This window comes from Oncorhynchus masou, chromosome 14 (genome assembly GCF_036934945.1).
Source record: "Oncorhynchus masou masou isolate Uvic2021 chromosome 14, UVic_Omas_1.1, whole genome shotgun sequence".
Lineage (NCBI taxonomy): Eukaryota > Metazoa > Chordata > Actinopteri > Salmoniformes > Salmonidae > Oncorhynchus > Oncorhynchus masou.
The window spans coordinates 11,136,143-11,163,964 of record NC_088225.1 but is presented as its reverse complement, the minus strand read 5'-3'; the positions used below and the strand labels follow the sequence as shown (position 1 = coordinate 11,163,964).

The following is a 27,822-nucleotide window of genomic DNA, read 5'->3' as shown; positions in this document are numbered from 1 at the left end:
GCTGTGCAGGGAATAGTGATGGGTAGGCGAAACGACAGTGGCTCAAAGAGAGAAAGAAAGAGATGGAGAGATGCAGATATACAGAGAGAGAAGAAGACGGGGGCAGTGAAATTAAACAAAATAAGAGGGAAAAAAAGGAAAATATGAATATTCAAAAGGAGTATAATGTCTACAGCTTTGAAACAGAATAAAATATTTAGCAGCATCCCTTCACTATTTTGCTATGTATTCTGATGAGGATGCACATTCGCCTAGAACACACGAAGAAGACCCAACAGCACTTCTTCTACCAAATCTAGTTCATGTACTACATTAAATCAGGGATTATTCCAAATTCATACAATTTTGCATCTCTCTCTCCTTTCTCTTTGTCCCTCTCTTTTCATCCTAATCTCTCAGGCCTTGCTCTCTGCCTTTCCTGCAGAATATCCTTTTCCTAGCCTTCAATTATCTCCTTTTCTCTAATCTCCCACGCCACCTTGTCTCTCACTCTTTCGTCTGTTATCTATCTTCCCTTCCTCTACTACCTGGCTTGCTCCCTCTCACTCTCCATCTATTCCTTCTCCTTTCCTTAATCCCCCTCCAATCCATCCCTCCTGCAATCTAATAATTCCTCTCCCCCCTGCTCTCCAGTCCCTGTTCCGTTATTTATTTATTTATTTATCTCTCTCTCCCTCCCTCTCCCTCTCCCTCTCCCTCCCTCTCCCTCTCCCTCTCCCTCTCTCTCCACTCTCCTTTGCTCACCCCCTCCCTCCCCTCTCTCTCTCACTCACTCCCTCACTAAATCAAATCCTGCAGCACATGTTAGAGACATGCTCACACAAAGACCAGGGGGATGCATAGGCATTAGCACAAGCATGCTCACATAAAGACCAGGAGGGTACATAGGCATTAGCAAATTCACGCTCACACATGGACACATGCAGTCAGCACCACTGCACTCATCTGTTGAACCGAGGGGGGTTTAGAAAGAGAGGAGGGGGAAATGGATAGGGATAGAGGATGGAGGCAAGGTAAACAGAAAAGGTTAGACAAGGGGGTACAAATAAATGAGGGGATAAAAAAACAAAAGAGAACAGAACGAGAGAAAGGAAGAGAGAAGGGGAAAGATGTAAAGAGAGAGATTTGGAAGGAGAGAGTACAAAAAACATGGGACACAGCCTAGGGAGGAGGGTGTCAGTGACAGAGAGAGAGGGGGGAGGGGGAGTCAGCAAGAGAGGTGCGCTCATTCGCTCACGAGAGCGAGTGAGAGATAGCGAGAGAGAGAGCGAGAGAGCGTGTGAGCATTTAGTCCTGCCAGAGCACAGTAGTGCAACATCAACGGAAGACGGGATAAAGAAGCTCTGTGCGAGGGACAAGGGAAACAGAGGAAGACAAGAAAAACAAAGAGGGGATGGAATGAAAAAAAGCATCCTACTGCTGTTGGTTATCCTGTTTCATCCCATTTCTGTTGGAGAATTCCATAAGCAAAGAAACAGAGAAAACACATACATGTGATATATATCTAAAATTCCTATACATATATATCAAATTATGCCTGTTTTCACAGAAGCTGCTTTGGGGGAAGGACTGTGTTGAGGTCCCTTGCATAACAATTGGAAGACTGCTTTAATGTGCAGCATTTGGTAAAACTGTTGCATATTAATGCTTTTTGCACATGAGCGTGATAAAAGACCACAAACAACACAAACAGCTTTGCTGCAGTTCCCATTTTTGAAGGCTTCTTGAAAACAGGATTTTGCATTGCCTTTTGTTGTCGCCTCTCCAGTTATCCTGCCCTTGGAACAGGCTGGGGAGTTGAGGCTTGGGTGTGTTGCATGGACCGCAGTCCACAGGCTCAGTAATACCCTCCTGTATTCACAGCAGTAACGCGGCAGCAAGCCTGCTCTTTAGTTGTGTCTGAAAGAGGGAGAGGTAAGTGAGGAAGACAGAAGAAAGCAGAGAGCAAGAAACAACAAAAAGCATCAGAGAGGGATTATGGAGTCGTGGTAAATAAACGAAGACAAGGAAAGCAAGGAAGGGACTACAGTAAAGAAGTGGGACACTACGTAGAAATGTAATTACAGCACATGTTTGCTCAAAAGTGAGCTTCTCATAAATTTAGACTAGGGTGGACTGGACTAGACTCCACAGGCTGGGGGGATTGTTCAGCACGCTACCCTTGTCATTCCCCTATCCCCTGCTTGGTAGCACTTGTGGGGTTGTAGTTGTCTGGCAGCAGAGCTGTATTGGTGACCCCATCCTTTTAGGTTCCCTCTCAGGTGTGGTGTGGAGCCGATCCGACAGCACCAAGAGAAACCCACAACAACAGAGAGTGACTGGAACCCCATCCCTCTAAACCCATTAAGCCAAACTGACACTGACGGAGCGCTGTCGCCTATGGATTTGAATGTGTGTGTGTGTGTGTCTGTGAGAGTGTGTGCATGTGTGTGTGAGCGTGTGGGATAAAGGCTGCCTGCCTCAGGTGCTGAGGACTGCTTTTAAATCTGGACTAAATCATGATTTCAGTTTAGATCTCGTAGGACAATATTGAAGAACTGCAGGCTGTGCTTCCGCTGGAGGGGGTGGAAACAAAAACCCACATACTTTTTTTTCTGGCATAATACAATATTGAAGACCAATTGTAGAATAGCATCTAACTGGAATTGCACATCTGGAAAGGAAAGGAATGAGAGCATCATGTTTCACTTAGCAAAGGGATTAAAAAGGTCTACAAGAAAAATAACAAAGAATCAAATGAACATTCAGGTGAAGACCAGGCAGTTGCTAGAGGCAAGATAATCTGAGAGGTGAATATCAACAACTAACATATTTATAGATTATGACAAGTGGATTATCTAGAAGTTCCATTGCTTTGCCCTTTCCCCATCTTCAGCATTGATTAATGCTTGGCAGGGCAATTATTAAAATCTGTGTGTCCCTCTCCTAAATGAAGACGTTTACAGAAAGGAGCTTGGAGCCTTGAGGAATCTGCTTTTCCGCTGGCGCTGCTGGGATTCCAAATCTCTCTGGTTTACGGATAACATTTTTTCTATTGTGGTGAGATTTCTTTTAAATGCAACGGGCCAGTTCATTTCTGGGTGACACCTCCTAAACTGGAGGTGCTCCAGATTTCAGATCACATCTGCTATTGACATTTGGCAGAAAAGGGCGGTATTTTTGCAACGCTGCCAGAACTGTGTGTCTGAGTCTGGGACTGAATCACTGGGGACTCATTCGTGAGGAGCAGGTTGAGATTCGAGGTTAGTTTGTTTCACTTACTTGCTCATCCCCCTTCTTGATGGCAATTTATTACTTCACAAAGAGCCTCCTGTACCTGAGTGTCGTAATAACTCTCAGCAAGGTAATTGAAAACTATTATTCTTTCAGGCAGCTGCTATGAATATAGGCTAATCCATAAGCTCTCAACTCCTTTCCAAATCTCTAGTGTATGAAATACTGAAAAGGCTATTTTTCCATGTAAATTTTTTTGGGCCAGTAAGAAGCCTGCGTTTCTGAAGTTGGTGTTAATTGGCCTGCACCAGCTTTGAGACACTTCAGCAACTGAACAGAAGCAGCATCCACAGGTATCAAACATGGCTGCCCATTCTGTGCTCATCTGCCTCGCCTTCAGCTTTCTGCTGGGCTTCACTTCACTGGGCCAGAACTCTAGGGAGGCTGGGGCCGATGCCCAGGCCACCAACCAGACGGCAGCCACCTCTAATTCTCTGGAGGCTACGCTGGCCACGCCGGTAGCGGAGGACCAGACCATCCCAATGATAGGCAGCCGCTGCCGGGGCTACTACGACGTCATGGGCCAATGGGACCCACCATTCAACTGCAACGCGGGTGTCTACCTGTTCTGCTGCGGCTCCTGCTTTTACCGCTTCTGCTGCCAGTTCAAGGTGCACAGCCTGGAGCAGGAGTCCTGTTCCAACTACGACACGCCCGTCTGGGCCAACACCGGCAAGCCGGCGGTCCCCGTCACTGAGGTGCAGGAGGAGCCCGACCGAGACCGCACCCACATGATCGTCTACATCATCTGTGGCGTGGTGGCCATCATGGTGCTGGTGGGCATCTTCACCAAGCTGGGCCTGGAGAAGAGCAGAGGTGGCCAGACAGACATGACCAACTCTAGGTAAGAGAGTAGCAGGGGTCATGGGCCAGTGGGACGGGGTAGCTGGGGGCAAGGTGGATGTGGTTGTGTTCTTACAAGCGATAATAGGTGTGAACATGGAGTGTTTGCGTAAAGCTATTTGTGGAGAGCCCAGACTATGGCTTCTAGTACACTGTGAGGGAATTCGAGCTGTTTTTTTTTTTGGTGGACTATTGACATGCGCTGGCTGGCGCACTCCCAAGGGCTAATTCTAGTTCAGCGAAAGTGAAGGGAGGGCTGGGTGTGACTGGCCGTACTATTGGTTGTTAAGAATTAGACCACAGGGATGGCGTTAATACAAGTCATTACCGGATCTCTCAATTGGGGGAGGAGGACTTCAACCACACCAGTAATATTATTGAGAGAAAAGAGGGCCCAGTAACATCCTCGCAGGCTCTGTTTTCTCAGAGGAGACAAGCTGCAGGGCTGAGGGGGTGAGAGAGAGAGACAGGAGCCTCCAATACCCGAGTCATCTGCTGTGTTGATGAGTCCAATGACAAAGGTGGGGGGGAATGGAAAGGCAATCCGTTGGAGCGCCAGGCTGGGCAGCCATAATTTCCCCTGATTTACTGTAGTGCGCAGGGTTGTTTTTACGAGACTCGATGAAGGCGTCCTGCCATCCTACAACAGGCGGGGTGTGGGGGAGGGGGACAGAGAGAGGGGCAGAGGGTGGTATCCTATTGATCAGCAGGGAGAAACCCAATCAGGTCAGTCAGCCAGTTGTCCCAGTCACTGGGCCCATTGATTCACTGAGACCCCAATTTCAAGGTTGTGGGCGGCTAAAACACACACACAAACATTGTAGATGCCTGGGGATAGTTTTAATTACGTTACTTGAACAAAAACATACTTTAATAAACTATGACTTTCCAAAGTGTTTTAGCTATTCCTGAATTAATCTATTGAGCCTAAGTTGAAGAGAATAGATTGATTTAATTTGATATCAGAAAGGGTATGATCATAAGTATGAAACAGGGCCTTTAGATCTGTGATATATTAGAAGGAAGGAGACAGTTGTCTGTGGGAAACTGTCATTCAAGGCCAATCTCTTTAGTTGTGCTGTGAGTGGCTCATCACAGGGGTACTGTATCTGGAATTTGCTTCTCTCTCTGTGTGTGTGTGTGTGTGTGTGTGTGTGTGTGTGTGTGTGTGTGTGTGTGTGTGTGTGTGTGTGTGTGTGTGTGTGTGTGTGTGTGTGTGTGTGTGTGTGTGTGTGTGTGTGTGCGTCCTGCGGTAAAGCTTTCTTACAGCGTAACAGAATATGTCTGGTGTTTGTTGTGCATTCAAAGAGTAATTGATTTTATTTATTCAAAATGCCTTTCAACGGCTGAATGTTATTGAATGCTGTATACTACAGTATGGATGGGAGATTGAGTAAGATGAGCACACATTTTAAGAACAGTTTTCTGTTATCAGATATTCTATTGTTGAAAGTGTAGTAAACTACCTGTGAAATTGATAATTCATGCTTTCTAAGTTGGACATGTTTCTAAGATAAAGAATGTAAGTGTGATGTACCAGTCAAAAGTTTGGACACACCTACTCATTCAAGGGTTTTTATTTATTTTTACTATTTTCTACATTGTAGAATAATAGTGAAGACATCAAAACTATGACATAACACATATGGAATCATGTAGTAACCTACCTGTGAAACTACCTGTGAAATACATTTGGATTTGTTGAAAACGTTTTTGGTTATAACATGATTCCATATGTGTTATTTCATAGTTTTGGTGTATTCACTATTATTCTACAACGTAGAAAATATTTAAAATAAAGATAAATCCTTGAATGAGTAGGTGTGTCGAAACTTTTGACTGATACTGTACTTGTGTGAGAGAGTGTTTTTATAGGCCAAGTACTGCTCAGCTTGGGAGAGTTTACCATCACTGTACCACTGCTTGCAAGACACATATCCCATCATTCCCTCAGTAGTTCTTTCACCATTTTTATTCAAACCACTTGCGTTTGAACCGCATCCCAGGCCTCCTTGCAGCCCTGTTCTCCTGCACCACGGTTCTCCTGCACCACAGTCCCCCTGCACCACGGTTCCCCTGCACCACGGTTCCCCTGCACCACGGTTCTCCTGCACCACAGTCCCCCTGCACCACGGTTCCCCTGCACCACAGTCCCCCTGCACCACGGTTCTCCTGCACCACAGTCCCCCTGCACCACAGTCCCCCTGCACCACGGTTCTCCTGCACCACAGTTCCCCTGCACCACAGTCCCCCTGCACCACAGTCCCCCTGCACCACAGTCCCCCTGCACCACAGTCCCCCTGCACCACGGTCCCCCTGCACCACGGTCCCCCTGCACCACGGTTCTCCTGCACCACGGTTCTCCTGCACCACGGTTCTCCTGCACCACGGTTCTCCTGCACCACGGTTCTCCTGCACCACAGTCCCCCTGCACCACAGTCCCCCTGCACCACAGTCCCCCTGCACCACGGTTCCTGAGCGGGTACATGTGTTTGTTTGTTCGCTCATAGCGAGCCTCATAGTCTCCAGCACACATTCAGTGAAATGCTACACAGAGATATAAAACATGCATCATGTCCTTTAATGCGCTGATTCCGGTTCGGGTAGAGAATTATTAATGTGCCAAGCCAACTTCAACTCAAGCTAATCTCGTGCATGGCTTAGTCTGATGTGGATGAGCGGGGAGAGAGTGCGCTGCGTTTCCCTCCAGATTCGCATATCGAACTGGAGGGGATTTATGGCCCACACCATTAGCTCCTGACGTTTCTAGCAGGTTGTATGTGCAGCACAGCAGTCTTAGTCCCTCGATGAGGACAAAACATTTCATAGTTTGAAGGGTGAAATATTTCAGCTCTGTCTCAAGCTTTAAGAAATGTCATTTAATGTCCTGTGTGCTTACAAGATGCTTTTACCTACCAGTGAGTGGCTCACCTGTTTAAATACGTTACAATGGCTATTCCAGTAATGCGGCTGGATATTCACCTTGAGCAATTCAGCTTATCCTCAAGGGCACGGCAGCAGCCTGACCCACCAGGAATCTAAACAGCCAATACTCAGAATACTATTCTAACAATTCCCACCACTGCTCTTGATCATTCATATCCAATGGTTGCCTGGCTACCCATCCACATCTCTCTGCCCAACTGATGTTTCTTTTCTTCTTTGCCTCCCTCCCCGACGATTTCTAGAATGCAAACACACTCTGACCGCTTGATTGGTCCCAGACAACGATGGGTTGGGCCAGAGCTGGCCTACATGATGACATTATCAAATTTGATACTCTGATTGGTCAGACTTGTTAGAGACGATCCAATCGCTGATTCATTTCTTTGCCCCTCATTTTGAAGTCACACAAATGACTTTAGGATGGAGGTTTTAAACTGAATGTATGTAGTGATCGATAGAGCAGTGGAATTCAATGCAGGGTGAGTCATCAGGCAAAACCAATGTCAGCTTTGAAGGACAGAAAAAAATATGCAAATATTTGAAAACAGAGAAAAGAATGAGTGGTTGCCTTCACAAATTTAAAGGACAACAATTGATGCGAAGGATATTCCTCCAGTATAGTCTTCAACAGGGGATTTAACATTATGAATACTGTCACCTCTTTCTCCACAGACGTCCCTGATGCAGTAAAACAACATTCTCTGCCCTATTATTTTCCACTAAGCGCTTAAAACAAAAACCCAAATGAACACTGATGCTTTCTCGAACAACAAAATAACCTCCCTCCCGCAGTGCAGTCAGACCAAATTCTTTATCTCATGAGCCCCCGCATTCGGTGTAGCTGAGCGAAAGAAAGAATCAAACTTATTCCAATTAATAATGCATGGGGGCTTGAATGGAGCCATGCATCGTCTGCGGCTGGCCTTGTGGGACCGAAGCCACTGTCCGTCACTTCATGTCAGTCACTGCACCCTGAGTGTACTTTGGTGCTCGATAACGCTCTATTGGAAAATAAGAGGCCTCAGACAATGATTCACTGACAGCCAGAAGCTCGTCTGATTTGTGGATCTACTCAGTGAGGGGTTGAAATATTGTTTCCCGGGGACAAACATTGCCATCCATATATTGAGGCTTGAAAACAGAAACTCTACAGAGGAATCCATGCGAGGGCAGAGCCATTATGGCTCGGGTGTGGACACTGTAGATCAGAGATGCCAACAGGTGAACGACTTTAGGCTTGAGTGCAAAAACTGGTTCCAGTGTGGAGCAGTCATGCACAATCTTCTATTTACCTTCTGTGGACACCCACCCGCTCACACATGCACACATACACATGCACACACAAACACGTGTTCATAATAATTGATTCTGTGTGCACTTCACGGAAACATTGGCAATGCACCATTTACAGAAATACACCAGCCGTATACCTATGACGACATGGTTGCTAACATGTATCAGGGCTCAACACGCCCTAGAACACCTTCCTAATACTGCGTTGCACCCCACCCCCACCCCCATTTGCCCTTAGAACAGACTCAATTCGTCAGGGCTTGGACTCTACAAGGTGTCGAAAGCGTGCCCATGCTGACTCCAATGCTTCCCACAGTTGTGTCAAGTTGGCTTGATGTCCTGTGGGTGGTGGACCATTCTTGATACACACAGGAAATTGTTGAGCGTGAAAAACCCAGCAGGATTGCAGTACTTGACACAAACAGGTGTGCCTGGCACCTACTACCATACCTCGTTCTAAGGCACTTAAATATTTTGTCTTTCCCATTCACCTTCTGAATGGCACACATTGAAGTGTTTTTAACAAGTGACATCAATAAGGTATCATAGCTTTCACCTAGATTCACCTGGTCAGTCTATGTCATGGAAAGAGCAGGTGTTCTTCATGTTTTGTATACTCAGTGTATTTTTAATTACTGAATGAATTACTCCAATCAGAACTGGATAAGAGGCCAACATTGGAATAATATTCAAATCTATTTTTCATGTTCTAGGGAGTTTTTCCCACTGTGCTTCTACATCTGCATTGCTTGCTGTTTGGGGTTTTAGGCTGGGTTTCTGTACAGCACTTTGTGACATAAGCTGATGTAGAATAGTTGAGGGAATTATTTTATAAACATTTACTTAATATGCCAGTGAAACCAGCATTTTTTTCATATTCTATTGGTTTTTAAATCAAGGTGATTGTATTGTCAAAAGGCATAATCCTAGTCACGTTAGAAGGGTGGTGTGTAGTTAACAACCCCGCTAATAATCAGAAAAACACTTTGTCAGTATTTTTTTTTAACACATTCAGTGGATGCCACGAGTCTTGCTCAACTGTTTAATTCACTCAACAAAACCATTGAGATACTTTGATCTAATATTTTGTCATTTAGAAAAATATCCCCTAGGGCAATCAATGCAAGTCAATGGCACGTATACTAGCATTTTTCAAATCATGTCCAAATCAACTATAAATTACTTGAGTTACACAATCAATTTTGAGATACTTCAGGGTGATTTAGACAGGAAGATCAAAAATAATCAAATAAAAACTCATAATAGTGAGGATATTAACAGTGAGATGTGCAATGTCATTTTGTTCCAATATTTAATTATTTAATTAAAATAAGATAACTAGACTTAACTTCTAATCCGAAATAAAACTTGTAAAATAGATTTTAACACACTAGTTTTCAGGGGGCGTTTTGCACTGATAGTGGGGCAAAATGCCCCCTTTCTAAAAAGTTTTAGTTTTTATTGAATAAAAACAAAACATTTGCTCACTTATTTCGCTTCAAATTGTGTGCCTAATGATAGCCAGTATACACATATATCTACATCTTACCAAACTAGACAAAATAGACATTTCCTTTAATGAAAAATTAACCCAAAACCAATCCTTCCCTTAATTTACAGTGACAAATGACACTCATACTTGAGAACAATATCTTTTGGAGAACAAATTTTTCATTTTGGTATTATAAAAAGGTCGGTAGCAACATGGAATAACATTGTTGAAATCTGTAGCATCTCAAGTTGACTACAAAATCCAAAATGCAACGCTCTATTGGGTGACTGGCTAGCAAATATAGCTACACAGAATAATACCAAAGACAATATCAGCATGTAAAGTAGATAGTTAGTTGTAAAGTCACCTAAACAAACTGCACTATCAATTTCCGAGTCTACAATCTCACCATGTTCAACCTGCAGATCGATGTGCCTCTCAGAGTGGAGACTGACATTTGCAACGGCAGACATACTTTTGAGGAGAACATTACAATACAAGACTTTTTGAACAATTAAAAAATCTGTCCTACTAAAAAAATGTAATGTCAAGCCCTGATGTATGCACACAAACTCATATGCCTACACACACAGACACACACACAGACACACAGACACACAGACAGACAGACACACAGACACACAGACACACAGACAGACAGACAGACAGACAGACAGACAGACAGACAGACACACACACATACAGATAAAACACTTTTGACAGCAGGTGGTCCCTAGGCTTTTCCTTTAGCCTTTCCTGGTATATCACTCCTCACTTCGAATTGTCCTGTCCTTTCACTCCCTTCATCCATTGTCTCTATCCTTTACTCTCGGGCCCCTTTCTGGTGGCCCCCTGTGTGCCGTCTGTCGCTCCAGATCAGTTCGGGGGAGCGGTCCGTAAAGCAGTCAGGAGAGATAGGGAGAGGCTGCTGCTTCAAAGTGGATTTTGCATTTGGTGTGTCCTGGATACGGTGGGACTGGGACCACCTCCAGGGTGTAGGTAATGAGGGCAGGCAGGGACACTCAGATGTGCTATGTGCGCGGCATTAGTTGCAGTCTTTTCCACGCATACACACACATGTGAGCATACAATAAAACTCAACTCAAACTGTCTGCTAGCACTAATAAGTCCTAGAACACCTAGACACCACAGGAGGCTGGTGGCACCTTAATTGAGGAGAACAGGCCGTGGTAATGACTGGAGTGGAATAGGTGGAATGGTCTGATTCCATTTGCTCCGTTCCGGACCTTTATTATGAGCTGTTCTCCTCTCAGCAGCCTCCACTGCTAGACACTGTTAAATGCTCCCAGTTTTACTACACCAGGATTTTATACAGAAACAACCCCAGAACGTTTTATCCCAGGCTTTGTGGGAGTGACATCACTTAGAAGGCCACACCACACCCCAGTGCAGAGCCTCACAGTGAGAGCTGCAGAATACTGAGGACCTCTCACACACATTATCCTAAAGGCAAACTAACACAGCATAGATAGACGCATACAAGACATGAGGTTTACTAAAACTGTACTACAGCGTGGTTTTGACTTGAATATGAAGGTCAGTAGATAACTCTTGATAGTAGGCTTTTTATTTATGTAACTAGAGACTAACTGCTAAAATACTGTATTTTTCGTTGTGAGACAAGCCATTTGAGTAGATGGAACATGTGCATAGTAACACATAACACTACAGTAATAATTCAGTATAGGCTTTGCAAATAGTGAGGACTACAAACTGCCGCTATGTGTGTGTGTGTGTGTGTGTGTGTGTGTGTGTGTGTGTGTGTGTGTGTGTGTGTGTGTGTGTGTGTGTGTGTGTGTGTGTGTAGAGAGTGCATATGATTGTGTACACCGGCGGCTGGGACATGCAGTACAGCCCGGGTCCTGTTTTCACTCGACTGGGCTGGGTAATGGGCAAGACCAGGGAGGATTGACACAGTGCCCAAGCCACAATGACAGAACATCAACAGCTAACTTGTAGCGATTTGTTGGAGCGGACTCAGTACCAAGCACTATCAGAGCCTCAGTCTTTATCGGACCAGCAAACCCCAAACCCATCAGTTTACCCTCCCATCCATCCTCAACCCTCTCTCCATCCTCTCAGTAATCACCTAGGCCCTTATCGTTCACACCATCGGCTAGAGCCTGAAAAACACAGCAGACACAAGAAAAAACAAGAGAGAGATGAGTATCAGTGAAACTCTGCTCGGGCCTCGAGGGGGAAACGGGCAAAACAGCGTACTTCTTTATTTTCCTTTCATCTGTTTCTCCCTCCCTTCCCCTCGTTCCTCCTCATTCCCCCTCGTTCCCTCCGCTCTTCCACTGCTCATTCATCCTGAACTCTTCGGTGGTGTTAGGGACGGCAGTGTGACTGAAGGCCTTTCTAAGACCAAATGCCGTGTAAATGGTCACAATGACAGACCCATTAGGGTTAATTTGCTGTGGTGTAGAGAGACCAGAGACTGACTGACCCCACTGCAGGGAATAACGACCCCGGGGTAGGACCGGCCATGGCTAGATCTGCACATCGCCTGGTACTGATTTATCTTTTGTCCATTGTACTGTGCTCTCATTTCAAGCTAAATGTACAGAATGAAAGAGGAGCATGGTCTGTAAAGCACACATTGAGAAATATTTTCAGAACTGTAAGTGAAGGGACCCTGTTGAAAACCAAAGCACCTCTCTGCTTCCAGTTACATTACATAGCCTGGGCTTCGACAAAATATCTCTTTCAACGCCTAAAGCCTCACCTGAATGCGGATGTCCACTCTCAAAATGCCTTGTGGAGTAACGCCCGTCTGTCTGGTATAATCACCCCGGCAGTTTCTCACTTTTTCGCTGGAATGCAGTAGTCATTCATCTTGACTGGGCTAGATTTCCCTCACGATCTCACTCCGATGTTTGCTGAGGCTTTGGTGCACTGTGATTGATGGCCAGGCAAACCCACGGCTGGTGCAGACAACCCCGGTAATCATAGTCTCTCCAGCCGGTCTGGAGACGCTCCGAGAGACGGCCCCTTGTCTCCCAGGGGGCACTTATGTTTGAGGGAGGTTATATCTCTAATATCTCCTATATCAAATGGAGGAGGTCTGGACAATCAAGCGTTAGCATGGGGGATCCAAGTGGTTAAAAATAGCACTCAGTTCCATCCAGTGGTGTATCTTATGAGATCTGTGAATGGTGGGCGGAGGCGTCTGTTTCTGGGGATTCAGTTTAAAAGGAACTTGATACACTTCTTAGATCCTCAACGTGGTGAAGGGGTCAAAACACTATCTCTCTGATCTTAATCACTCCTTTCATCTGTTTCAGGGTTCTTAATGACGACTAAGACTTCCTTAGTGTGATAATGATTAAATACACTGTGCACCACTGCACCTAAATCCTTAAGCACCTCCTCAATAGTGATGCACGGGTCAACTCAGAACCACAGGGCCCACGGGTTTCAGCAGTGTTCAGGAGTGTATTTTTAATCATGTTTTATATTCTCATACACCTGCAAGATACTTACTAGAAGTACATCCCTTTTCACTTGAAAGATTTGTCATTATGATACTAACTCTACTACCTTGACTCTTTTCATTCAAAATACTATGTAAACACTGCCCTTCGCACTCCATAAACCATGCTGCTTTCTAACTCCGGAGGTTTGAAAGCTGTTGTACAGCTTGTACAGCAAAATTGTACACACAGTGAAGTTCAGCAAAAGTGGTACTGCCAATACTGTTATGCATAATAATTACTCTGTGGTCATATCAATGTAGCCAATGACAGTGTCACAATGTCGCAACAATCAGATCAATGACAGAGGGTTCCCACACTGATAGCTACTGTATGTGTATGAGTGTGAGTGAGAGAGAGAGAGAGAGAGAGAGAGAGAGAGGGGGGCGATGTGCCCTTGAGCTGGACACAGGACACAATATAATACTCCCATTGGCCCAATGAAAAATAAGAAGTCAATGAGAAGCGACATGAAAACTAAGATACAACTATACCAACGACCACATCCCCCACACCCCAACAGCACCATGGCCAACCCCATTGTACATATGCTTCTGTTTGTTCCTTAAATGGAAGAGCGAGTAGAGATACTATGTTACATAGCATGGGACTTGGCTTCAGTGAGAAGAAGAGAGAGGACTAGATAGAGAGAGAAGGGAATAGAACAAGGGAGAGGGAGAGATGTCAGGACATAAGTCATCTGATCACTCTGTTGCAGGAGAACATGTCAACTTTAGGTTTAAAAAGGCTTCTGAAGTTTGTAATTTCCACTTTCAAATTTCAGACTTGATTCTCCCCTTACGAAAAATGTATTAACCTCTACAAAACAAATTCCATTCATTATAATCCACATAATAATTCACATTTCCTGTTACTGCAGGATTGTTTTCCTGCTGTAGCAAACTGGCTGAAATTAAGATCCTACATCTGTATGAGAGATCAAGCCCAGAGGACATCTCCTCCTCCTCCCTCTCCTCCTCATCCTCCTCTTCCTTCCTCTCTTTGGCAAAGCTAAAGCACATGCTTTTTGATTACCAAAGAGTTGTTGTGTGTCTTGTGTCCTTTGCTGCCGGCTCTCAATGTGACTAACCCCCTCCTCTCCCCCATCGCCCTCAACCCCTCCTACCCTCACCCTCTTTCTACCCAGATCCCCCTTACGTTCACAAGGCATCAAAAAGAATGTGAGTCACCCTGACATGTGTTGGGGGGCATTCGCATTCGGAGCACATAGATCTGCCCTCCGCAGAAAATATAATGATAAACCATGAGGAGGCCTGCTTTGGCAGTGGGAGACTTTTCAAAAAAAGCCCTCTGTCTTCCACACCACCCTGTTCACACACTTCTGAGAGCCGTCCTCCTCTAGATGCAGCAGCCTTCAATTCAAAACCAATCCTCGGTTTTTGGCAGGTGCAAAGACTGTATAAGTCTGTACGAAAACAGGAAGTGTCTGTTGTGTGGCTCGACAGACATGATCATTTTCTTCTCTCATCCCAGTGCATTCCATCTGCTCCAAATACTCTCGCCACCACAAACATGAGCAGACAATACTGTGGCACGTGTAAAAACAACAAGTCCCTCCTTCCCCTCCCCTTTTGAGTGGCTCTTTTTCCCCTCTCTTTTCTGATGTAGCGTGTCTCTTTGCTTTCTCCCAAAACTCTTTCTGACGTCTGCAGCCCTGAAGAGCGATGAGTGTATGATGTGCTCACTTAGTTTGACACGGGGGCAAACACAAAAACACGCAGGAAGAAAAACACACTTAACACTAAATCACTGGACAACTTGCGTACACAGTCGTCACGAGCACATTATTAAAGCACACGCACGCACGCACCCACACGCACGCACGCACCCACCCACCCACCCACCCACCCACGCACGCACGCACCCACCCACCCACCCACCCACCCACCCACCCCCACACACACACACACACACACACACACACACACACACACACACACACACACACACACACACACACACACACACACACACACACACACACACACACACACACACCAAAAATACAAATACACCAGGTCTCCTCAGCAAACAGATGGATGCTCTGCATTACAGCAGGTCACTAGACCAAGCATGTGAACTGCTCCTCTGCCAGTGGTGCGGTTTTATTTAACCACTGCTCTAACCGTGATCCCTCGCTCCGTGTGACGCAGAGCACTTGACAATTGTGTATGTGCTGTCTGTGCCGTCGTGACACGCTGGGCTGGCCACCTATTTATGAGCTTGGGGACCGTTTGCCCTAATGACTCTGTCTGGCTTGGCTGGACTGGCCTCGGCCCAGTTTGGTGTAGCTGTCTGTAAGTGTGTTTCTGTTTGGTTGAATATTTGGGTGTGAGAGGATGTGTGAGCTGACCCTGGCTACGCAGAGTTGTGTTTGGGTAAACAGCGGGACAGCCCTGCGAGAAGACTGCATAAAGGAGTATTGATTGTGAGTGGGAGATGTCAGCATGCTCCTGGAGGGACTAGCCATAAATCCCCTTAATGACGGGATACATTATCAACGGCTTAGCAGGTGGGACAGTCATCACTTAGAGGAAGAGAGGCAGAGAGAAAGGAAGGAGAGAGAAAGATAAGAAATGAAAGAACGAGGGATAATATGAAAGAGATGGAGTGAGGGACAAGGAGATGAAAAGGGAATGGCAGAGAGAGAGAGAAGGACAGAGAGAGTGCGTGCGCGAGAGAGAGAGAGAGATATATAGAGGAAGGGGTGTGCTCTTGGATATTTGACACAAACAGACAGAGTGAGTGGGGGAGTACGGTAAAGCTGGTTCAGCCCCATTAGCAGGATATTGCATATGTTAGCATTTTAAAGCACTAACGTGATTGCTTTATGATCTCCTGGCTGTGAGTGGCCATGCCTGCCATAGAAGAAAATGTGCCGGCTGCCTTCACACATCTTGACTTTAAGCGTTGCTTGTTAAATGTATGTTTTACAGTTTACAGTAGATGCCAGTACACAAAATATGTGCGCAAAATGTAGGAATGCAGGTACGCGTATGTCTAACTCTTTAAAGATGCTACAGTTTGCCTCCACATCTGTCTAAAACTATGTCTCCGTGTGCCTCTGTAGAAATGGACAACCTTTTAAGCCAGTGTATGTTTCTGTGTGTAAAAGGCCAAATCTGTGAGTGTGTGTTTGTCTGTGAGTGATCTTTGCCCAAGAATGTCCTCTGTGTGTGTGTGCGTGTGCGTGTGCGTGTGTGTGTGTGTGTGTGTATGTGTGTGTGTGCGTGTGCGTGTGCGTGTGTGTGTGTGAATCAGAGGCCAGTTTGTCATGTTGCTGCTCCAGAGCCCTGATCCAAGCTGACAGGTGAAGCTGAGCGCAGCTAAACAGCACACGTAACAGGGAAGGAGGGAGAGAGAGCATGAGAAAGGGAGAGAGAGGGAGGGTCTGTGGGAAAGTAGAGATTAACTATAGAAGGAGATCGAGGTTAATTGGCATTTTATCAGAGGTTACTGGTGGATGTTCATTTTTCATGGCTACATTTTCTCTCCCGTGGCGTTCTATTATTGTCTCTTTAAACTCATTTGTCAAGGCATGAATATTATTGCCATGCCAATCAGTCACTATGAGGGGAATGGAGTCACACAGAGGACGGATACTCAATTTAATTGCTGAATGACTGTAGCATACCGATACAGTCAGTGGACATAGCTCAAGGACTGCATGGAAGACCAGAGAGTGGGGAAGGGAGAGCGAGAGAGAGAGAGAGAGAGAGAGAGAGAGAGAGAGAGAGAGAGAGAGAGAGAGAGAGAAGGTTGGACAGGTTGATAAATTACAGTCATTGATGTGACCCACCCAGTAGATACACATTCACTCATGTAGAAAGAGTAGTACAGATAAGGCATGTTTTTGCTATTAGGAAAAATGAGAAGCAACCATTTGATGTGAGTGTAATATGCAATAGGATATTGTCCTGCATTGTCAGAGTATGCTTACACTACTTCTCCCCCTCATATTGGTATTTGGGTGGGTGTATTTGAATAAAAATCATGACATTCTGTATTCTGAGCGTATCCTAACTCTGTACATGCATGGGAATACTCTGATATTATGTATTGTGAGAGGTATACCCATCTGTGTGTGTGTGTGTGTGTGTGTGTGTGTGTGTGTGTGTGTGTGTGTGTGTGTGTGTGTGTGTGTGTGTGTGTGTGTGTGTGTGTGTGTGTGTGTGTGTGCGTGCGTGCGTGCGTGCGTGCGTGCGTGCGTGCGTGCGTGCGTGCGTGCGTGCGTGCGTGCGTGCGTGCGTGCGTTAGCATTAATGACTTTATAGGTCTACGGATGGTGTATTTTTGTAAGTGGTACATTGCCAATGTTTGTGTGAAGTGCACACAGAATCAATTATTATGAACACATGTGTTTGTGTGTGCATGTGTGAGCGGGTTGGTGTCCACAGAAGGTAAATAGAATATTGTGCATGACTGCTCCACACTGGAACCATTATGGATTTGCACCTGCATCCATGCTTAAACCCAGTTTCTGCATTGAGGCCTTAAAAGTCATTTATCTGTTTACATCTCTGAGTACAGTTTTTAAAATAAAATTAAAATAAAAACATTATTTCTCCTTTATTTAAAAAGGTAGGCAAGTTGAGAACAAGTTCTCATTTACAACTGCGACCTGGCCAAGATAAAGCACAGCAGTTCGACACATACAACAACACAGAGTTACACATGGAATAAACAAACATGCAGTCACTAGTACAATAGAAAAAGTCTATATACAGTGAGTGCAAATGAGGTAAGATAAGGGAGTTAAGGCAATAAATAGGCCATGGTGGCGAAATAATTACAATATAGCAATTAAAACACTGGAATGGTAGATGTGCAGAAGATGAATGTGCAAGTAGAGATACTGGGGTTCAAAGGAGCAAGATAAATAAATAAATACTGTATGGGGATGAGGTAGTCGGATGGGTTATGTACAGGTGCAGTGATCTGTGAGCTGCTCTGACAGCTTGTGCTTAAAGCTAGTGAGGGAGATATGAGTCTCCAGTTTCAGAGATTTTTGCAGTTCGTTCCAGTCATTGGCAGCAGAGAACTGGAAGGAAAGGCGGCCAAAGGAATAATTGGCTTTGAGGGTGACCAGTGAGATATACCTGCTGGAGCTCGTGCTACAGGTGGGTGGTGCTATGGTGACCGGTGAGCTGAGATAAGGTGGGGCTTTACCTAACAGAGACTTGTAGATGACCTGGAGCCAGTGGGTTTGGCGACGAGTATGAAGCAAGGGCCAGCCAACGAGAGCGTATAGGTTGCAGTGGTGGGTAGTATATGGGGCTTTGGTGACAAAACGGATGGCAATGTGATAGACTGCATCCAATTTGTTGAGTAGAGTGTTGGCAGATATTTTGTAAATTACATTGCCGAAGTCGAGGATCGGTAGGATGGTCAGTTTTACGTTTGTTTGGCAGCATAAAATGCTTTGTTGCAAAATAAGAAGCCGATTCTAGATGTAATTTTGGATTGGAGATGCTTAATGTGAGTCTGGAAGGAGAGTTTACAGTCTAACTAGATACCTAGGTATTTGTAGTTGTCCACATATTCTAAGTCAGAAAGTAGTGATGCTGGACAGGCGGGCCGGGTTGGGCAGCGATCGGTTGAAGAGCATGCATTTAGTTTGACTTGCATGCAAGAGCAGTTGGAGGCCACGGAAGGAGAGTTGTATGGCATTGAAGCTCGTCCGGAGGTTAGTTAACACAGTGTCCACACCAGAGCCATAATGGCTGTGCCCTAGCATAGATTCCTCTGTACAGTTTCTGTATATAAGCCTCAAAAGATGGATGGCAGTGTTTGTCCCCAGGAAACAATATTTCAACCCCTCACTGTCTCTGTTGGTTTGCTGTTGCTCACTGAGTAGATCCACAAATCAGACGAGCTTCTGGCTGTCAGTGAATCACTGTCTAAGGCCTCTTATTTTCCAATAGAGCGTTATCGAACACCAAAGTACACTCAGTGCGCAGTGACTGACATGAAGTGACGGACATTGGCTTCGGTCCCACAAGGCCAGCCTCAGACGACGCATGGCTCCATTCAAGCCCCCATGCATTAATAATGGCGGAAGGTTGGAGTCATCCTTTGCTCAGCTGAATGTGGGGGCTCATAAGATACATCATTTGATTTCACTCTGCACTGCAGGGAGGAGATTATTTTCTTGCTCGTGAAAAGCATTGAAGTGTTTATTTTGGCTTTTGGGTAAAGTGCTTAGAGGAACGTGTACTCATATGGGTGGATGTATTTGAATAAACATTGTGACATTCTGTATTCTGAGAGTATCCTCACTCTGTACATGCATTGGAATACTTTGATCTTATGTATTGTGAGCGGTATACCCATCTCTGTGTGTGTGTGCAAGCTATGAGCTTATATAGAGTGTCCTGTGTGTGTGTGTGTGTGTGTGTGTGTGTGTGTGTGTGTGTGTGTGTGTGTGTGTGTGTGTGTGTGTGTGTGTGTGTGTGTGTGTGTGTGTGTGTGTGTGTGTGTGTGTGTGTGTGTGTGTGTGTGTGTGTGTGTGTGTGTGTGTGTGTGTGTGTGTGTGTGTGTGTGTGTGTGTGTGTTGTAAGCCTAAGGTTTAGGGTTGGGGTTAAAGTTAGGCTTTGGGTTAAAGATAGGATCAAGATTTAGGGTTAGGGATTAACGTTAGGGATAATGTTCGGGTTAGGCTAAGGGGTTATGGAAAATAGGATTTTGAATGTGTTTGTGTGTTGATGGCAGGAGGGTCAGGACAGAGGTATGACTAATTAGATACGTGAGATTCCCCTGTGGGAGGCGTAATAAATCACCACAGAGCATTTAGGAGTGCTGCTACCATGCAGGAGACTGATAACAATCGGCTTTAAATGGGATTTACGAAATGGGGATGGACCAGGCGGGCTGGACACAGGGAACAGGAAACAGCCACAGCACTCGGCAGAGCAAATGGCCACTACGCCATGTGTCCCTGCGGTCAAAACAGGTCTGTTCACCTCGCCCGCTAACATGCCGGAAGGCTATTACAGGGCCATTACATTGACATGGCGAATGGAACGATGCTATTGTTAAGTCATGAAAACCCTGAGCCCCGTGGCAGGTCGGTAATATACAGTGACATCTTAGGCATGACACGGCCAGTATGGGACTGGAACAGTTCTATAGGAAAATGTCAGGGGGAGCATTGATCGCTTGTCCATACAGTGGAGATGGATGTGTGTGATAGAGCTGATGATGGGTCATGGAGCGATAAGGCTATGTGCTGGGGCAGGTTGTCATGGGGATGATGGTCAGACGACGGCCAGTCTGTAGCGTCACTTAGATAGGGACAGTATTAGGGCCATGTGGACCTTAGTGTGTCCTCATGGGATGACTGTATCCCTGGGAGAGGGTCTGTGTGTTCTAAAGACCCAACATTCATTTGAGTAGGAGTCAGTGGTTGACATTAATTAGCTCCTATTAGGGTTGAATGGCAGGACCCGGTTACCACGATTTACTGCCCAAAACCACTCCCTTTTCCTGGGATAAATAACTGCGAGAAACAAATTATACATAATTATTTTTATGAAAAGCATGTGTGAAATGGAACTTAAATTATATGTGATGTCTAAACCTGGCTTCTCTATGGCCTCTGTATGATGAATCATCAACGCTCAGGGTTGGGACAGCCCATCTCAATATTGAGTACAGTTCACAATGTAGACCTTGCATCTCACCATGGTCACTTTTTTTCTTGTGAAAGTTAGGCCTTCATTTGCTGCAGCATAGTCTATGCTACAGTAGTATAAAAACTGAATACGTTTCTAATTTACCCATCTCTAGCTGGCTATCGGGGGTCACCTTATTTTTTTACTTGTAAAGATTTTTTTTTTAAATGTTTTGCAGCTGCAGAGTTTTAAAACACTCAAATATCATTGCTTTTTAAATCAGTGCACACGCAAGCACTCTCTCGCATTCTCTCTCCATCAACTCCATTCAAATTGCCTCCAAAATAGATAATCCTGTTGTAGATTGATATATAGCCCTATATATAGCCTACCTCTTTCAGGTAATACATTCAATGCAGCATTAGCCTTCTATTTAGCTAATTAATGATGGGTTATGCATAATAAGCTTCTAACTTATAGCCTCTGTCTCTTGCACAATACACACACACCTGAGCTCCGCTGGTCTGTCTCCTTAAAAAAACACTCCTTAGCTCTTGGAGTCCCATGCAGGAAAAGCTATACTAGAAGAGCTTGCTGGACGTTATATTTTTTTGCATTTCTTATACCAATAGACTATCCGAAGAGGGACGCAAGTTCTTGTTAGCTGAATGTTAAATACACTAGCCAATAGAATTCAAGGATAGTTTGAAAGAAGAGTGAACGAGCGATGGCGGTAGGCTATAGCAGTTATTTATTCAGACCCATAACCATTCAATCTTTGTGAATAGAAGTGAAAGCCTTCTGCATTTAAATTGTAGTCCCATACTATTCAAGCACGTCATTAGAATGATGACGATAAGGACAACTAAACATATTTCATTTAACTGTTGAAAGAGATGAAGGAATGATGAAACAATAGAGAGAGAAAGAGAAAGTAGGCTAATAACATTAGGGGAAATATTATGAATGGCATATATGTGACAGCCTACTAATTATACAAATAGACCCTGTTATATTCAGACATTTAAATCATTTTCGCTATCCTATAATTGTAACTTTGTAGGCCAGATGTGCTGCACCAGAATTGCATGTTCTCTCCCTGCTTTATCATGGTTTGAATAATGTGCGTAATTCCAGTCCATATAATACAGTATAATAAAATATAGTACAGTAATACAGTTCACACTCCAAAAGACTACTGGAGCTAGTTTTTACCCAAGAGAGCATACAGCTATCTGTGGGCTTTTATGTTTTTTTGTCGTGCATAATGAGCAGTAGTCTATATCACATAGGCCTATGTATTGGTTAACGGCACATTTATTTTGGGCTCATTAAATGTCGTTCATGTAGTGCTCATTAAACTAATTTAATGTATGGCTCCTCAGGCTCAGGTAGAATCAGGCTTGAATTTTCTATCAAATTGTAATCAAATCCAGACATAGGCCTATATGCTTTATAACACTTTCTGTTTTGGCTGAAAATACCGGGTTACCTGGGAGAAAAGTGATTTATTCCGGGAATGGAACATTGGTAAGATACAGGGAATATATTCAACCCTAGCTCCCATGACATCTTTGCCCAAAGCCTAGCTTGATCTAAGAGGTGCTCCTCCAGAGTCCAGTCTATCCAATGGTTGAATGTGAATGAGGTGCTGGAATTAATTTTCATCCTAGGAATGATGATGGGTGTAACAAATGGTGTGTGTGTGTGTGTGTGTGTGTGTGTGTTGTGGAGACGTAGCTTCAGCAACTACATGTACTATACACATTTCACATACAGTGCACACACACACAACTCCTCAGAAGGGAACTAGGCCACTGCAGACAGCACAGTCATGCCCACCCACCCAAATACAAACATAAACATACCCTGGTATAGTCACACAGCCATGCTAAGAGGCACTATTTGGCAGCTGTCGCATCCAATACCAAAGTAGGGGAGACAGTGGCAGGCAGCTGCAGGCACTAACACTGCTGGGGCTCACTATCTGGCAGTGGTAGCTATAGCGTCAGCCTCCCTGGGTGAGAGGGTACTTGACTCTGAGGACCGGGGGCAGGAGACTCAGTACCCAAAACACAGGGTGTCAATTCTGCTACTACATCCCTCCCTTAGAGAGCACCAGGGAGAAACAGCCTGAATTATTGATCAAGGGAAACAGGGTTTAGGGAGAGCTGTTGGTTCTGTCAGCCTAGAACACCAAGACAAAGAAAGAGCAGAGCTACAGATGAGGAATGTGTACAAAATGACTAAACTTTCACGCCTGGTGAGTGACGCTGGCTGTTGGGCTCTATGATGGCACTTCAAATCAAATCAAATCACTTAGGGAATGAAATAATGTGAACCAAGCCATTGTCGCACCATGCAGTCCAGAATTAGTTTTCTGCGCTGGAGGGTTTATTTTATCTTTTTGTTTGGGAAACTTTTCTGGTAGCTCAAGTTCCCCACCCACACTTAGCCTCGGCAGCACACCCTCAGTGGGATTTGGGGGTGACTCAGTGGGGTGTCCTCATAATAACCCCGGTGGACTGAACACGAGGTGGGGTGCCACAGATAAAACCCCACGTAGAAATAAGACAAAGTGTATTAACAAACACTATAGCTAGTGGTGGATGGTAGAGGCAAATAAAAACACACTAACCTGGTGTGACAGTGGTGGTGATTCAGACACTACAGTGTCAAGAACAAAGGATTTCAAACATACTCCAGAGCAGTGGAGAGTAAAGGTGATATAAACATGCAGAAGTGTTCTGTAATTTACGCCTTCAAAGGACAATAAACAAAAATCTTAAATCTGAATTATTTTCTATTTTACTGTACTGTACAGTAGTGGACAGCAGCTGGGGGTAAACAGTGAGACACCCTGGCTTCTGGCTGGGACTGCAGGGGGTCACAGCAGGCCTCTTCTGCTCAGTGGGCTCCAGCTGTCTGGTGGTAATGAACTAAAACACAACACCACTCACTTTGATTGTGGCCTTACCACCCACAGGGAGTGGAGAGGAGATAGAGAGGCCTCACCCTTACCACCCACAGGGAGTGGAGAGGAGAAAGAGAGGCCTCATCCTTACCACCCACAGGGAGTGCAGAGGAGATAGGCCGGCCTCACCCTTACCACCCACAGGGAGTGCAGAGGAGATAGGCCGGCCTCACCCTTACCACCCACAGGGAGTGCAGAGGAGATAGAGGCCTCACCCTTACCACCCACAGGGAGTGCAGAGGAGATAGAGGCCTCACCCTTACCACCCATGGGGAGTGGAGAGGAGTTAGGGAGGCCTCACCCTTACCACCCACAGGGAGTGGAGAGGAGAAAGAGAGGCCTTATCCTTACCACCCACAGGGAGTGCAGAGGAGATAGGCCGGCCTCACCCTTACCACCCACAGGGAGTGCAGAGGAGATAGAGGCCTCACCCTTACCACCCACAGGGAGTGCAGAGGAGATAGAGGCCTCACCCTTACCACCCATGGGGAGTGGAGAGGAGTTAGGGAGGCCTCACCCTTACCACCCACAGGGAGTGCAGAGGAGATAGAGGCCTCACCCTTACCACCCATGGGGAGTGGAGAGGAGTTAGGGAGGTCTCAACCTTACCATCCACAGGGAGTGCGGAGGAGATGGGAAGGCCTCACCCTTACCACTCACAGGGAGTGCGGAGGAGATAGGTAGGCCTCAACTCCAACCTGAACCCCCACTGCCTCCAAGAGGGCGATGATAAATTCTCAGAGTAACAGGACCTTCATGCCCATCCCAGAGCCGTTTATAATTTAATATAATTGATCTAAGAAAAGGAATCTAAGTAGCGTTGCCTCATGCCTTTGTTCTTGTGTAGTGCATCAGCAAGAAACTAAACAATTAGCGACAGATGGTTGAAATCACAACAGAAGTTATCATTAGCATAATTTGATTCATGCTTGAACAATACCAGAGGAATCCAGCTTTGAGTATCAGACCTTACTACAGTCTAATTAATTTTACTCTGTAAACCTGCGTGCACTACACTAGCATCCATCAATGAGTGAAGCATCTCACAAACTTAACTGAGTGTAAAATCGTTCAAAATAATTGAGTCTATGTCCTTTGTTCAATCATTCAATCTAGTTGTCTGTGGCGTAAACAAGTCCTCGCCTCACCTCTCCTAGAATAGCTGTGTTTCAATGATTGTAGTCGTTTTCACACGTCACATGACCTCTAGGTGCTTCAGTAGTGCTCCCTCTATGTGTGGACAGCACAGACAATTTCATTAGCTTCATGTAGTGTGAGAACCTAGTTGGGGGACTTTCAAACGGCTGGTTCCAGGCTTATACGGCTCTAATTAACACAAGACAATCGTAATAATTACTTTACTGAATTGTGATGGTTTAATTAAGGGCAACATGTTTCCCCTTAAGTTGACATGCTGTGTGAACATGATTTAAGATCATCTTTTTCTATAAACCACTGAATAATCAATGATTGCGCACAGCCAAGATGTGCGCTTGGTTGAGAAGATGATGGATAGATTGTGAAATCCATTTGATGTAATTACCATCCATATTTAATTGGTGCGCCAAAAACACATTTGCACAGAGGCTTTAAGCTCTTTCGATTTGTAACCATTATGAATTTTACCAGCCGAGTAAGTGCTGAGTTTCCACCTGTCAATGTTTTCACGTGTTCGTTCCCTTCAAATGCCCCTCAAAGCAACTGTGGAAACCCTGTCAACCCTGTGGAAACCTCAGACACTACTACTACAGTACTACAGAAGTAATCATCATCAGGACCGGCCAACCAGCATATGAAGGAAATAGCAACGTTATGACTCAAGAATTTCCGGGATCTTGCCTCATACAGTAAAGCCCCTCAGGTCGAACTTAAACTTTCCCAACTTAACTTTTCTCTTTTCTGCTGACACACTACCGCTGATGAGGGAGCACCAAACTTTATGGGTATCTTTAATTCATTAATCGATTCATTTCCTTTCTTGTATTACAGCACACAATCCATTTTAAGTAATTAAACTGCAAATGAATCTCTCATCTGTGGCCCTATCTGACTCAACCTCAAGATAACCCCTGTAATGTATAGAATCTGGAAAACAATGTTGCCCCCTCTCTTAACGAAGTGGCACAGTGTGTGAGTGAGAGAGTGAGAGAGAGAGAGAGAGTCTAAACATACTAATGCCTCAATGAACATCTTCAGTGACAAACTACAAGGGCTTTTTGAAATGTACAAAGCCATAAAATCACATTTTCTAAATCTGAGTAGCTGACATTTGACCACTGCAGTAGAATTGGAAGAGCTATCTAACACAATTTCCTTTGTAACATTCCATTGTAATGTTTGAAACAACACCCAGAGAAATACTGTATTTCTGTCAACCCTGAGAATTGTGTTTGAGGAACACTGGCTTGTCCAACACTTTCACAAGTTCTTATGATAAAAAAGACAGATCCCGATTGGCTGTGCATGGGAATGTATCTGTGCATGGGATTCGCCAGAGCACTTGGCTGCCATCGTGGTTTAAACATTTCCTTGCCCTTGTAATGTCTGAGCCTAAGAGAGGGCTCTGGGAATTTTTCTGAAAAGTCTTGCAATGTTCTCACATCAAATCACATCATCCCTTTACATCTTTACATTAGCTAGGAGATGTGACAGTCCTGGGGGGTTAGAATACGGGTTCAGAGAGCTGACAGCTGTGTTGAGAAGGTGGAACAACCAGCACTCCACAATAACAGCACCCTCAGCAATGCCCGAGAGAAAAGAAAACAGAGAGGATGAGAAAGAGAGAGAAATGCTTTAGCCAAGCAGGAGGTGGATGAAACAGAGGGTATGAGTGAGAAAGACAGACACTAGCCAGACAGACAGAAACTAACTGGTGGTAATGAGTTAAGGAGTAGAGTGTATGTTTGTGTACTGCTGAATGGGTGACTGGAGGGCATTTTGGAAAGAAACCCAACAAGTGAAAAGAAAAGCATGAAAAACAGAGGGACAGTATATCAGCATGGCCTCGGGACTTAGTCCTTGTCTATCCCTGCTGTCATTCAGTCTGTCAGCATGATCTACATATTAACCCTCTTTCCTATCACAACAGTAATGACCAGGGCTCACGTTTAGCCAGCTAAGCTGTCAGCAGGCATGGACCATTTAAATTCAACCGATTTCTTTAAAAAGTTCCAGCGGTCAGTACTATACTACACTATGATTAAAGAGTTTGTTTTACACACCAATGGACATCACATATAAGAGGGCTTTCATTGGGATCAAATCACACAGATTAGGAAATGCACACTTCCATTTGATTTGATGTTGTAGAAGGAGTTTAATTCTATGGTGATCTCAATCAATTTGACACAATGTTCTCTCTTCTTACTGATGGGTGATCTTTAACCTAACACTTGTCTTTCTCTCTGCAGGGCCTTGACAGAGTTGTTGAAGCAGCCCGGAGAGGTGGGCGGAGTGGGCGGGGCCGGGGGTCACCACCCCATAGGGACCAATGGGATCTCTGGCAGGTCACTGCGCAGCAACAACGGTAAGCCTGTTTCTTTGGGAGCACATGGGTTATTACAGGAGATGTCTCTCAGTGTTATTAAGCATATCGGATACTGATCCAGCAGAGCTTTGCAAGCACTCTCACAAGGGCTCTTTTAGTGCTCAATGTACTAATGAGGACACTACTAACTCTGAATAGGGTTCAACAGACTATTTCAGACTCTGGCAGTCAGAATTGAGGATTATTCAGTCGTGGCCAAAAGTTTTGAGAATGACACAAATGTTAATTTCCACAAAGTTTGCTGCTTCTGTGTCTTTAGATATTTTTGTCAGATGTTACTATTGAAAACTGAAGTATAATTACAAGCATTTTCATAAGTGTCA

General features: G+C 44.9%; 1 protein-coding gene across 2 annotated transcripts in view; it reads left to right on the top strand.

Moving 5' to 3' along the window:
- Positions 1-1,218: 1,218 nt before the first annotated feature.
- The window catches only part of LOC135554194 (protein shisa-8-like), an 81,508-nt gene continuing 54,904 nt past the window's right edge, over positions 1,219-27,822 (top strand). For both annotated transcript variants that reach the window (XM_064986330.1, XM_064986329.1), the window contains exons 1-2: positions 1,219-4,117; positions 27,363-27,478. In XM_064986330.1, the coding sequence (XP_064842402.1) occupies positions 3,576-4,117; positions 27,363-27,478 (658 nt within the window). In that variant the 5' untranslated portion in view covers positions 1,219-3,575. The remainder of the gene's footprint in view (positions 4,118-27,362; positions 27,479-27,822) is intronic.